Source organism: Xiphophorus couchianus, chromosome 13 (genome assembly GCF_001444195.1).
Source record: "Xiphophorus couchianus chromosome 13, X_couchianus-1.0, whole genome shotgun sequence".
Taxonomy (NCBI): Eukaryota; Metazoa; Chordata; class Actinopteri; order Cyprinodontiformes; family Poeciliidae; genus Xiphophorus; species Xiphophorus couchianus.
The window spans coordinates 8,336,223-8,350,466 of record NC_040240.1 but is presented as its reverse complement, the minus strand read 5'-3'; the positions used below and the strand labels follow the sequence as shown (position 1 = coordinate 8,350,466).

The 14,244-nt window shown below is 42.1% G+C and overlaps 1 protein-coding gene across 1 annotated transcript; it reads left to right on the top strand.

The window, feature by feature from the left end:
• Window positions 1–9,757: 9,757 nt before the first annotated feature.
• On the top strand, window positions 9,758–13,619 carry LOC114155404 (homeobox protein XHOX-3). The gene is given in 4 exon segments (XM_028035272.1): window positions 9,758–9,993; window positions 9,995–10,434; window positions 11,194–11,432; window positions 11,771–13,619. Coding segments are annotated over 4 exon segments (1,314 nt in total). The 5' UTR covers window positions 9,758–9,895; the 3' UTR covers window positions 12,308–13,619.
• The last annotated feature ends 625 nt before the right edge of the window (window positions 13,620–14,244 follow it).

Here is a 14,244-nt window from a genome sequence, read left to right as displayed (position 1 = left end):
AAACAAAGGAAACACAAATGAGGTAAAAGTCTGATTTATTGTTCTAAATATTGAAGACGTTCGGCTTCCGACGTGTTTACAGCATGCGAAGTCAGAAGGCGAGCCCTGGACTTGGCTGTGTTTTACATAGGGAGGTGAGACGCGGTTGGAGGCCAAGGTCAAGTTGAAAGTTGTTGTTGTCTGGCAGTCCAGCCCGTCGCACCATTCAGGCTTTGAAGGGCCCCGTCTGAGCGCTTGAAAAGAGCGGAAGAAGGGTGAGAATTCCTGTCCTAATGAAAAGCTATTGGAGGGCACTAACTTTTACTATCATTTTGTTTTGTTTCTCTAGTGCGCTTTCTCTCACGAACTAGTCCTTGCCCGCGTCTTCTCGCTTTGCTGTCTAACTTTGAGGGCTGCGTGGCATTGGAAACAAGACAGCAATGTTATCGTGTCCTTTTTAAGTAAAATTATTGCGGAGGAGTTTTTCGCAGATAGGTGTGAAAATGATGTTGATCCACGGGGAAAGAGGGGGATAAACGTGGAGGGTGTATGTATGTGTGCGTGTGTGTGAGAGAGAGAGAGGGAGAGAGAGAGAAAGCGTATATATGTGTCTGTTCTGCTCTATTCGGCTCTGGAAAAAGCTTTAAGTTCAGCAGGAGTTCTGTTTATGCTGCTCCTTGCGTGTTTGACGATACAAAACTCCTCATCAAATTTGTTTCCACTCTTTATTTCTAAAATAAAATCTTATGGCGCGGGCGATTTAGACTGCATATATAAAAAGCCACATTACACATTTAGCAGCAGCATACGTCTTAAACTGTTTTGAATGAAATGCGAGTCTAATCTCCAGACATCAAAATCCCGAGTGAACTTTAACCATATCATTTTTGTCGTTTCGGGGTAAAGCAAACGCAAACTGTTGATTTTTGTTTCACTCTGGAACCCGCAATCAAATTATGTTGCACAACGTCAAGTATCGATATGGAGTTTCCAAGCAGAGTTCTCGCCCGGCCACGTTTATAAAGCCCACATCGAAAACCGACTGCCTTCAACGTAAACAACTTGAACATGTGGTTGGAAGTGTAAGGTGAAAAGACGTTAACACTGACGCATTTATTCAAGTGTTATGCCAAATACAAGTCGCCTAATTGCGTTTTTAACGGTGAAACTATATTCTCGTTTTTTAAACAATGTTCAGTCTCTCCCACGTTGCTTTTTTTGGTGAACAGACACAGCTCAAACAACTTGGTCTAAATAAACAAGACGAAAGTGTGGTTTAAAAGTGAAAGGTATGAAGACGTCTAAAACGGTGAATGTGATGTGAAAGGTGTTTAACTTACAGCTTTTTTAAGGGGGTAGGGGAAAAAAAGGTTGTGTACTGATTGGACATGGCAAAAAAAAGTTCAGTCGTCAACAAATATTTGGAGCAAAATGAAAACGATTCCTGGTCATCCTCAAATAACAATTGAAAGAAATTCCCTTGATGTGGGTAGATTGCTGCGTACGCATCCATTTTTAATTACTTTGGAACCCAGAGTTAAACGTGTTGTAAAATTGAATAGTGACAATGAGGTTTAGAGATTTTGAAACAGACATAAAAACTGCTTAGATATAGAAAAAGGAAAAAAAACAATCTTGACCTTTATCTAAAGACCTCAATGATGCCTGAATCTGGTTACAAGGTAGCAGCGGTTAATCGACCGGGCTAACCAAGCCTGATTTTCATTGTCTTTCTTTACACTAAATTTGGCCCGAATCTGTTGTCTGAAAAAGTCCTGTTTTCAACATGTTTTTCTGGGCTATAAGGAAAAAAGAAGAGATTGATATCAGTCAAGATTTAATGTGATGTATAAAAACAGATTTCCAAAAACAAATGTGCTGAGAAGCGTAAAAGTAAATAAAAGATTATTATAATTTTTTTTCTTTTTTACTTTTTGCAGCAGAATTACCAATGAGCAGAATTAAAACACACATACATAGACATAAATGTATCTCCTTCAATGTAATCATCTTGAAAGAGTGGCTGAAAAAAAATGTCTGAAAATGCATATTGATGTTAAAATCTGTTTAACAGGCGGTTGGGGTTGATGAAATGGGTTAACCAAACCTTTGATTGAGTTTTCTTCGGTTAAACGTAGACATGTCTGCGGGTCTTTCATTGAATTGAAGGGCGACTATTGACCGTCCTCCAGTAGAAAAACGAAAAACACTTTGCTGAAGGTCGTGGTCTTTCAAATGTAATTTTCATAACATATATAATAATTTAAAGCCAAAATACTACCTATTATATCATTTACTACAGTCAATAATAGCTGGTCCCACCTGTTACATGCAGCCAATAAGGCAGTGTATGAGCATTTTAACGGATGAGAGAATAATTTAAACAAATTCATAGACGTAACCAAGATAATAAAACCTGATATAGTCTCCTCACTTTCTGAATCAATTGAGTTTTACATATTCTGTTTCCTATATCGAGCTCTGACTCTGCAGTTGGCATGGATTTGTGCTCTCGCATTGTGCCAGGTTCGCCCTTAAAGCCAATCTCTGAGGCGATGCACAGTAGTCGCGTTTTTATCTCGGCACATGGAAGGCCAAGAAATGAAATCATTCAGCGGCAACAAGCAGCAATAATCATGAGTCAGAGTACAAGGCCCGGCCTGTTGCATGCGCGCTGCCTTCTGGCGTTTCTGCCACTGCAAGCAAATCCAACCCATTGCAAATCAGACCTCAGAATAAACACAAAGTGGTGTTAATCGTTAACTATTCCTTGCTCCGTGTTTTGTCCTGTTATAACTTTTGACAGATGTGTTTAGTCACTTTACGGCAATCCTATTAAATGCGAACCTTTCTGACTCTTGGATGCTCATTTGGGAATTATTTACATGTCTAATTATTTGTGTTGCAGTCCTGCAGAATCAGCAGCTCCGGTGTCGCCAAGGTGGCCGTCGGCGCGCGCACGTGGTCAGCCCAGACAAGAGACAAACCCACGCACAATGAGCGGTGTCTCGAGGAGGAGGAGGGGTGTGTGTGTGTGTGTGTGTGTGTGTGTGTGTGTGTGGGTGTGTGTGTGTGTGTGTGTGTGGGTGTGTGTGCGTGTGTGTGTGTGTGTGTGTGTGTACCCACACATACACATGAACCAGTATTCAGCACAGAGAGTGCAAATCCTAGATTTACCCAAGCTGTTTGCAAAAGACATATTATGGCATTTATTACAAACAAAGAAGCACAGACTTAATCTGCAGAAAACCCACCAAAAAAAATTGTTCAAGGTTGAACTGTGTGGGGTTTCAGATCAGTTTGAAGCCTCTTTTTGTTTTGTTCTTTTCTTTTTGTTCCCCCCGGTCCCAACAAAGAGCAAGTTATTCCACAGCTTCGACGCTTATAGAGCGTCAGCGAGGAATGAGAAAATTATTCGAAAAGTGATGCGTATACGTTTAAATTTAGATGTCGTACAACACCAAATTGCCACGGGACAAATAAACATCCCGAAAGCCCCGTGGTCGAATTCCAGCTTCGACGGTGACACGTGTTTAAAGTAAGTGACTGTCAAAGAGCTGTCAAAACATAACAGCCAATATGTTTCTGTGGTCAGAGCCGGGAACCACAGGGCGGTCACACACTTGACTTTTCCATATTTTCTTGGACGCTCGCCTGCGGTGCGATGATGACGGCTCACTTAAAATGAAAGAAGAGCTGAATCATTTCATCCCAGCGTCACCTAAAGGTTCGTTAAATGAGCGGCAATGTTAGTTCACTCCCAGTGAGTCCAGAATGTGAGTCGAAATATCAGCCCTGCCTCGGGTTTCAGCTTCTGCAGACGTCTCGGAGGTTGCGTTGACAGGCTGCTAAATGCCGCAGCCTGCAAGCTGCGCGTCACGTTCATTTATAGGCATTCAGGAATCTGCACAAAAATAGAAGGAACGGAATATTGTCACACTGAACGGTCAAGTTCACGTTTGCATATAATGTAAATTTATAGACTGCCTAATTCTATTATTATTATTATTATTATTATTATTATTATTATTATTATTATTATTATTATTATTATTATGTTTTTAGCCCGAAATTTTAACAAGAGCCCGGAGTAAATATATTGTCTCCAAATTGTTGGTTATGAAACATTTATATTAGTGAATGAACCAAAAATATAATTTCAGATGATTTTTCTATTTCATTTATTCCAAAATATAAGAAATTATTATGAATATATTCTTTGCATAATTTGTAATGTGTATTACATTATACTATATACTATATACTATATACTATATATATATATATATATATATATATATATATATATATATATATATATATATATATATATATATATATAATGTACCCATAATGTAATGAACGCTCAGTTTCCACTGAAAAATACTAAGGCGTTTAAACCAAAAAATTAAGTCAGACTTTTGTTTTAATTCTCTAGATTTCCATAAAGAACATTTATTATTATTATTAAATAATTGTCTTTGCTTTTATTTTGTATTACTTAAAACTATTTTACCAAAACTGACTAGATGTCATTTTAATTTTGCAGATAAAATTTATATTTATATTAATTAGGAAACGCTAATAGCTAAAAAGTCGTTTACCACAAATTTAGTTTGTACATATTTATATTTTACAGTAACGAATTACAGCAAATTGAAGCGCCAGCTATTACTCCTAAATTGTGACCTACTTTTGCTGCCACTACCTACCCCGACACCGGTTTTTTAAAATAGTGAACGCAGACCGAAGGCCAAGTGACAATGAACATTAAAGAGAAAGAAATTAAAGTGCAAAATTAGTTTGGTAAACTCAATATGGGTCGTCAGCCTAAAAAAAAAAGACCCGAGCCTCGTTCATTGCTCTTGCTCTTACACTGATGCAAATCAGTTGGGTCTCCCTATTTGCATCGTGAGTCACACGCATGTTTCTTTTTAAACAGACCAAACTGCATTTTAACAAAACGTAATCGAACCAAAACAGTGTTCGAAATTTAGAGTAGCATCCTCTAAATGGCACGAAAAAGAAAGAAAGAAAGAAAGAAAGAAAGAAACAGTGGAAGGTAGACCGGAACTGACGGGACCGACACCCACTAAAAATGAAAGCCCATTTGCAAGCAGACAGACTTGTAAATATCACCTTTCTCTGAGATGCCAGAGATGCACGGATCAGTCTAAAGACTTACAAGTGAGATGCCAGGGCTTTGCACCTGGTGTGCTGCTGCTGCTGCTGCTGCTGCTACTGCAGAATAGGTGATAAAGGAAACCCATTCTGCCCCCTCCACCAATTTTTAAAACGGGGTAACACGGGCCTGATTTCAGAGACTTTGTGTTTGTGGGACGGATCTGAGAAAAGACGTTCTCAAAGCGCACTGATTTCCGGCTGTTTAGTCATCGAAAAGGGTTTCGCTCCAAGGTCAATGAGTTACTCTCGGCTTGCTGCGTCATCCCGTTTCAAGGCCAAGTTGAAGAAATTGAGACGGGAGGGGCCGCCGAGGAGGCATTCCTTTCTTTCCCCCCCATTTACAGGTTGTTTATATTAGAGAAGAAATCCACTTGATATGAACTGAAGATCCAGCCCTGTCACATATTGAAATATTTTCCTGCTCCGTGAGAGCCATTCTGTTTGGTTTGGTGGGCTGGATTGGATTACACCCGCACTGCGCAGGCTCCATGGTCAAGTTCAAGTTGGGCTGGCTAATAAAACTGGGGGGGTGCGCATACTGCAGCGTCTGCCTCTCTGGTCTCCCCCATTTCTTTGAGCCCCACCCCCACTTCCCCCCACACTCTTCACCTTCACCACCCTGCAAAACAACCCGAGCAACCCGACCTGCCGCTTGGTTTAAAGGTATGTCTGCGGTCCCTGTTTTTTTTTTGTTTTTTTTTTTTCGTTCCTTTCTTGGGGTTAACATGATGCACAAGCGAGTAAACCCATCCGATGTCCTTCACTATCTTAAACACACACAATATAATTGGCACTACTGTAAACGCGCAAGGTCATCCATCTGTTGCGCAAAAGGCTTCCAGGCGTTATCTCCGCACGATCACAAGATCCCATCTGCCCCGGCCACGACCCATTCCATAACTCAGTAACCGGATGGATCGTTGCCACCTTTGGAGTGCACAAACACAGCGCATGTATTCCCACATTTATGAATGTCAGAGCAAAAGTATAACAACTCCGCCCCTATATACCGGAGGGAGGCGACGGGGGAATTCTCAATATTCAAAATAATCTGCCCCATGCTTCCCCGGATGAGATTTGACAAGCATCCTCCTTCCCTATGTATTTGCAACGAAGCGCTTTACGCAACATGTTCATCTTCTGGGAAAAAGAACACACACACACACACACACACACACACACACACACACACACACACACACACACACACACACACACACACACACACACACACACACTGTGGGTTCTGTTGGTCAAAAAGCGTTAGACTAAGTAAAGAGCTGCCTGATAAGGTTTTACTTCTGCGGGTGAAGGACGGAAATGAAACAAATTCCTTTCTGGTTTTAGGAGATGTTTTTTGGTTCAGCTGACAATTCCTTTCAGTGTTCGAGTGCATTTTCCTGCTTAATTTGGTGGTTGACTTATAACTCTGACCAATCACACGGTAACACTTTCACATGGCTGTCGCCCATTCCGCCGTATACATTTATTTTCAGTAAATAACAAATGACACGTGCGCGACAAAATGACTTTAAGTTCACTTTTGCACATTTAAAACCACTAGCACACAAAGTGAGCATGGTGCAAAAAGAAGTATTTGTTTTTCCTCCCCTTTTCAGACCAGATGAAGGAGTTGGGGTGGGGGGGGCAAAGGAATTTCCCTTACTTCTCAGCCTCCGGGGCGTGTGGAGGGGGGAGGGGTGGGAGGGATGCCACTACAGTCACTCGCTTTTCCTCTTTTGGACAGGCGAGGGCGCACAAGGACAGCGGAGGCTGCAGGAGCGCCACCGTTTGCTCCCCCCACCCCCCATCTCTCGCGTGTGCGTGAGAGAGACCAACATGGCAGGAGCTCTCTGGTGTCTGACTTTGAAGTGCATCACTTCCATCCAAAGTCTCTACTCCTTTCTCTCTCTCTCTCTCTCTCTCTCTCTCTCTCTGAAAGTTAATTCAGAAACACGCGTAAAGCAGCCTGAATCCATAGGCACCGAGCTTAGTTCAGCGTGTCATTGTCTTCGTGCAGAAGCGCTGCACGGTTCAACGTAAACCGCCTTGATTTATGTAGTTTGACGTAACTTGTCATACATTTAATAATGTGGAGTTTTGCAAAGGAGAGAAAATGCTTGAAATTCGTGTAAACAAATGAGGCCCGTGCTGCTGCTCGATTTCTATTGAAAAAGAAAAAGAGATGATTGTGTCACAGAAAGATATAATTCCAAAAGCATGTTGCACGTTTCGAATAGTTGCTTTTTAATATTTGATGAAAAGCTGGAAAGTGGTGAAGCCATGTTGCTTGAATAGAATAAACATTCACGTGGTCTGAAAACACCCCAATGACGTGCAAGGCACCAAACTTTCCTCACTTTTCCAAGACATATGCAAAATTATCTTCTTTTTTAATCACCAAGTATTTTTCTTCGCTAATCACTGTAAAGATACGATTTTAAAAAGCACCTTGAACCACAAGACTGGCTACAAGCTGGTGATTCAGAGAAAACATGTTATCTATGCAAAGCAGCAGGTTCTGTCCTGTGGTTCTCTCCATGCTGTTATTGACACACACACACAAAAAAATTCTGATCCTTTCATACGTGTTGATTGGCGTTCAGACGTCATGTCTGAGTTTTGAAAAGATCCATTCTTCCATTCAGAAAGATCTATCTTCTTGAAAGAGAGATCAAATATTTGATTACGTTTTGGAGGTAAATGTTGATTACATTTACATTTCATCATTTTCCAGAGAATTATGTAAGGGGTGGCCAAATTGGGGGCACCAATAAGCTTTGGATGGGAGATCAGGCAGCAAAAATTAATACAAAATATCTTCTTTTTTTTTGGCATTTAAAAAAACCCCCCTCTTATTTAATTTTTTGTTTTTAATCACCAATATACACAAATAAGTTTATCATATATATATTTTTTAGAGTGCCCACCATTTTTAATTTTAGTCTGCTGTGGGCACCTTAATTTTGATTCAAATATGGAGAAAAGAAAGCAAGAAAGAAAAGAAGGAAGAAGAAAAGAGAGAAAGGATGTCCTTCCTTCTCTTAAAATAATATATTAGTAAATCGTTCGTCAGGCATGTCATGTTTGGACAGGGTCACCAGCTAATCAGCACCCATGGCTTTAATATACTGTTAATCCCCAAACTGTTTTGCCTAAGTGTGTGATTCTGGTGACATTTGACTGAGGGCCCAGTACCGTGTCAGACAACCAAAGTAGAATGACAGAAAAGAACCACAGCGTCATAAACAAACTAAGTAAGTAATTCATAAAAACCTGTCCTCCCTTCTCTTAAATTCATTAATACAAATATTATATCTGGGAAAATTCAGAACTTCATTGTGTTTTATATTTTTGTGTGGATTTTTGTCTTACTGCTCTCTGCAGCACTTCGTTCTAGTGCTGTACCAACAGAGCTGGGCAGCTGGATCGGACTGGATGCGACAGGGGAGGCCACCGCGCCCATTTAACCCCCTTGGTGGCGCCACTGGTTAAAAAGTCCCCTATAAATATATATGTGTATATATATACATATGTCTATACAACATTTGTTTGTTTGCTGACTTTTATTTATTTATTTACTTATATATTTATGTATTTATTATTAATTTATTTTTATGAAGCAAAAACATGGATTTCCTCTGGTTAATCTCAGCTGTGAGCGGAGTGATCAGAAAATCTTAAACTTCTACAATTTAAGGCTGAAATTGCACAAGTGTGACAACCGCAATGTACCTAAGGGCCCATACAGGTTGTTTCTACGTGAGATTATAGTTTAGTCAAGGATCTGTTGGTTTTAGAGCTTTCCTCGGATAGTCTCTTATCAAAACTCTGACCGACGACTTGACCTTTAAGGACTTTACTTGACTCCACTTAAGACGAGGGGGTGGAGGAAGGGGCAAATAAAGGGGCAGGACAGAGGAGGATCCTGCAGAAGCCGCATGCCATTTTGGACAATGTCTCCCACCCACTCCACGACTCACTGGTCAAGTTCAGGATTAAATCAAAATGTAGCACAGAGCGCCGCAGAAACTTATTTCTACCTTTGGCAACTGGACTCTGCAGCTCCTCCCCAACTGTTTGACATCACTTATATGGGTTTTAAAACATTTCTGCATGATTCACATATGGGCAATATTATGTTTACTTGTATGTATGATCAATGCTGATTTCTTTTTTATCTTTGTATCCTATTCTTTTCATGCTTTCATAATGGATGCTGCTGCAACATTAGATTGTCGCTCAGGGGAGCAGTTAAGTATTCTGGGTTTGATTTTGATTCTGGATGCACATAATTCATAGATATTACATTTCGTTAATACCAATTTACCAGGAGGTGTAGTTATTGCTCTAAAATTGAGTGTTATTCATTCTGAATTTGCTAACGAATCGAAATTATATATATATATATATATCAAAGTAAAAATTATTTTCTCAGCATTTTCACTTTTAGTTTTGTTTTGGAATTATACACACTGATATGAGTTGTTACAATTGTTGCTATTTTTGAGGTAGCCAAGTGAATCAATATACACAAATTATCGATTTGAAATACAGAACGTGCCCCCCCCCCCCTCCTTCCTCCAACCACAGCGCCACCACCTTCTCTTCCTTCTGTTTACCCACATTTCTAATCAATCCGTGGCGTCATCAGGGGGGACCATCCTGAAGACTGGCCTGTGAGGAATGACAGCTCTGTAGAAGGGGAGAGAGAAAGAGAGAGAGAGGGTAAATGGTGATCCCTCCCAGAGCTCCATCTCCACACTCTGCCGCGCTCTTCTCTGAGGGTCACACCGGATTGCGTCCCCTCTTTCCCAGCAGCCTTTCCAAAGCGCTTTCAACCCCACCCCTCCCACCGCCGCCGACTCCGAGCTGAGAACCTCCGGCTCACATTCCTGGCAGCTCACGCTCTCCCGCGAAGTCGACGCTTTTCAGAACAGCGACGGGTGATGGAAGGCAGAGAGGAGGTGGTGATGGTGAGATCGGCGGAGGGAGTCACTGGGATCCCAGCTCGGGAACCGCAGGGGAAACCGGGCCACAGGAGCTGCCTGAGCCCCGGCGCTGCGCCGTACTCGCGGGAGAGGACCACGGAGCTTGCGCCGGAGGAGAGCGCACGGAGGAGCATGTGCGCCGACACCAGGTCGGTCACCGTATCTTCCTCCGGGGTACGGCATCACAAAGATGGCAGCAGCTCGGACAATGAGTCGGACTTCTATGAGGAAATTGATGTGAGCTGCACCCCTGACAGCATGGACTACCCAACGTCTAAAGGTAGGGCGACATTTCTTTTGGATTCTGTCTGTGTTTACATGCAAACCAAAACGCTGAATTTTGCATCTTGTAAATGTCATACAAAGAAATCCGTGCATAAGTTACCAGGGTGTTGTTGAACGCTGCTTTAATGAAATCTCGAATGTTTCACACTTTCGACTTAGTGGAGCCGGAGGAAATCAAGCACAACTGCTGTCGGTGCATGCAGCTGTTCTGTCAAGTGGCTGAAAACGCTGCGGTGACACCCACAGTGTAATCAGACATTCTCATCACTGACTTTGGCAGCGAATGTGCCCGTAAGCCTAATTGAACTGCATGAGGCAGAAAATAGATTTTTAAGTAGCCGCCAAAAGAAACCCACACGAAATAAATGTGTGAACGAAAGAACATCTGAATCTCCTTATTGCTGTTTTTTTTCTTTCTTTCTTTCTTGGTTTGTGCAAGATTCAAAAACCGAGTATCGTAAGTGTGAAATAGGCCTGCAGAAATGTTACACATATTTATCTGTACATGTAACGTCTTCTTCACATCAAACGGCACGTTCGTATTTATTCGTTGTTTGTGTAAACCGTGAAAGAGGAGGACACCCCAGTGAATAAAGACTTCAGCTGTTACAAAGATGCACGTCAGGAAGGCCCGTTAAGAGTGGAGGAGAAGCCCTTTCAAATATGGCTATGCTCATCCTTTGCAGTCAGTGAGCGTTTGTTCAAATCGTTCTTCCTCGCTGAACATGATGCACCATTCTGCATGTTGATTCAGGTCGCAACGGAGAATCTCCGGGTCATTCTCCGGGTGAGAGCGGCGCCGACCCGGGTAAGACAATCCCTGGTCAGGGTTCTCTGTCCTACGGAGCGGACCAAATCCGCCGGTACCGAACAGCGTTCACCCGGGAGCAAATCGCCCGACTGGAGAAGGAGTTCTATCGGGAAAACTACGTGTCCAGGCCGAGAAGATGCGAGCTCGCGGCTGCTCTAAATCTACCTGAAACCACAATCAAAGTAAGATTTTTATATCAGGTGACAATATTGTTTTTGGCTTAAATTAGAAAGGAGGCAACCAGGCTCCAGATGCACAAAAGAGTCTTACTCTACGCTAGTACAATCTGAATTGAAAAATAAAAATATTTTAAAAATCACTTTCTGTCATTTTATCATATTTCCTTTAAGAAATGCAGCTACTTTGCTTCAGTAGATGTGAAATCTCTTGAAAGAAAACACTAAATTAGAAGTTGGGCCTGTTTGCGTAAAAGCGGAAGTACTGGAGGGTTCAGCTTTTGTTGTTGTTGGTCACTGGGAGGGCCGTGGTTAATCTTTGACCCAATGCGACTCTGTTCCAGGTGTGGTTCCAGAACCGCAGAATGAAAGACAAGCGCCAGCGGTTGGCCATGACGTGGCCTCACCCCGCCGACCCGGCCTTCTACACCTACATGATGAGCCACGCCGCGGCCACTGGGAACCTGCCCTACCCCTTCCCGTCCCACCTGCCGCTGCCCTACTATTCTCCCCTGAGTGTTGGTGTCGGCGGCGCCCCGGCCCCTGGTGCCACACCTTTTTCGACCCCGCTGCGCTCTCTGGACAGCTTCCGGGTGTTGTCTCACCCTTACCAGAGGCCAGAGCTTCTGTGCGCCTTTAGGCACCCTTCCGTTTACCCGTCAGGCCCGGCCCATGGCCTCGGCCCGGGTGGGAGTCCCTGTTCCTGCCTGGCCTGTCACACTAGTCACTCCAACGGGATCGCTAGCAGGCCATCCGGTTCGGACTTTACCTGCTCCCCAACCAGCAGGACAGACTCTTTTGTCACTTTTACGCCTTCAGTGCTCAGCAAATCTTCATCTGTTACACTAGACCAGAGGGAAGAGGTGCCTCTGACCAGATGAAACCAAAACCAAAACCAACTCTCCCCGCTTGTGTAAGCGTAAACCTCTGCATTATTGGACCGGGACTAAAACAGCATGAATAAATCGGAGAGGAAAACAACACTTCCGACGTTCGAGAAAGCGCTCAAAGAATCTGGCCTGACTGTAACTTAATTCTACTTGAGAGCCAGGACATCAAAACAGGGATACCAGATATGATTTTTAGAAGACTTATTTGAGGGCGGGCAAATCCAATTGGATGGATGTCATTAAGGTTTTCTCTCATTGTTATTGCTTGTCGCCTCTTTAGGCATCTAAATCGATCTACGCGTGTAATTAGTTACGCGAGAATGATGCTTCCCATTTCTCTTTTTTTTAACAAGGGGATATATATTTTATTTTTTTCCCCCATAAGGCAGACTATGACCGCCTCATTAAAAGCCACTCTCCACATCGGGGTCCTAGAAGAGGCGGAGGCAGCGGCGCGGGCCGAAATGTGCACATGCAAGTAAAATTAGTAAGTGATGTATATGTACGAGCCGGCACATTTTGAGCGCTGAATTAATGGTAATACCAGCAGGAAGGGATCGTTGCTGACAAAAGGTATAACAAGGCGCCGAGGGAACGGATTAGACTGCACATCCCGCGCGACTTGATGCGGGAGATGGATTGGGGAGGGGGGCGGAGGGGGGCCCAAAGGAGGATGGAGAGGGGACAATCGAAAGGAGGAGAAAATGGAAGAACATCTTCCTTTTTTTTTGAGCTCCTCTTTTGGTGTGTTTTTTTTTTTTAAATACAGATATATATATTTTTTTTTTAATACGATTAAACACAATTAAGTTGTACGTTTTGTCAACACTTTCATTAGCGCCTCATGAAGGAAAGCGGACTGCCTGACCAAACTTTGGCATTTTTGTTGAAAAAGTTAAAGGTGAAAGGACCTACTCTGAAGCTTCAATGTCACTGGGAAGTGAGAGTGAAAAGACTTTGAAAGTTCTTATTTGGATTAAATTCGGACGCGATCTGTGTTCTAAAAAAACTAAAGAGTTAGATTTAAGATTTATTATTAATAATAATATTATTATTATTATTGATAAACGCAATGACTGACCAACCATAGATAGCCATACAAATCCATAGATCTCCATCGTTTTTTTTGGGGGGGGGAGTATGTTTTGTTCTGTTTTGCTCTATGTTTGCATCATTCGTTTTTGTGTCGTTATTACTGTTGTTGTTATTATTATTATTATTATTTGTGATTGTTTGCTCATGTTTTTTCAGACTGCGTTGTCCATAATGTCTTATTTGCAATAAATTAAGTCAATGAAATTAATTTTTGTTAGCTAAACACATTTGTCTCTTTTTAAGTTATTGAAATTCTTGTGATGCGTTATGGTAACAAAACCTTTGTTGTTTTTCATTTATATATATATATATATATATATATATATATATATATATATATATATATATATATATAAAATATTCTTTGATTTCGATCAGAACAAGTTCCCCAGTTTCCTTTTTTTGAAAATAACACCAATTTTGCTCTCAAGTGGCCGCTGTCAAAACACCCCAGCGTGGCCCCCCAATCCTCTCCACTATATCTCCTGACGGGAGCGAGAGATTGACCGTGACAGCTAAGTGGTCCCCGAGCTCCGTTAACGCCACTCATATTTTCCCTGCAACCACTTAATAGACATGGAATTAGTTGTCTGGATGCTGGAGCTAGAGCGATAGAAAGAGCGAGATAAAAAAAAAAAAAAAATGTAGAAGCATCGATCTTTCAAGTTAGGAGCGCAAACAATTAGCGGCATCTTAATTGACCGCGTTAGAACAGGGCCGCGCAAATTAAACGAGTTTTCAGAGCGTAAATGGGATTGAGGGGGGAAGCATGCGGCTCACGGATATGCAGATTTGCTTTTGATAGGCATTTCATGTCGCAGATAAGACGTCAT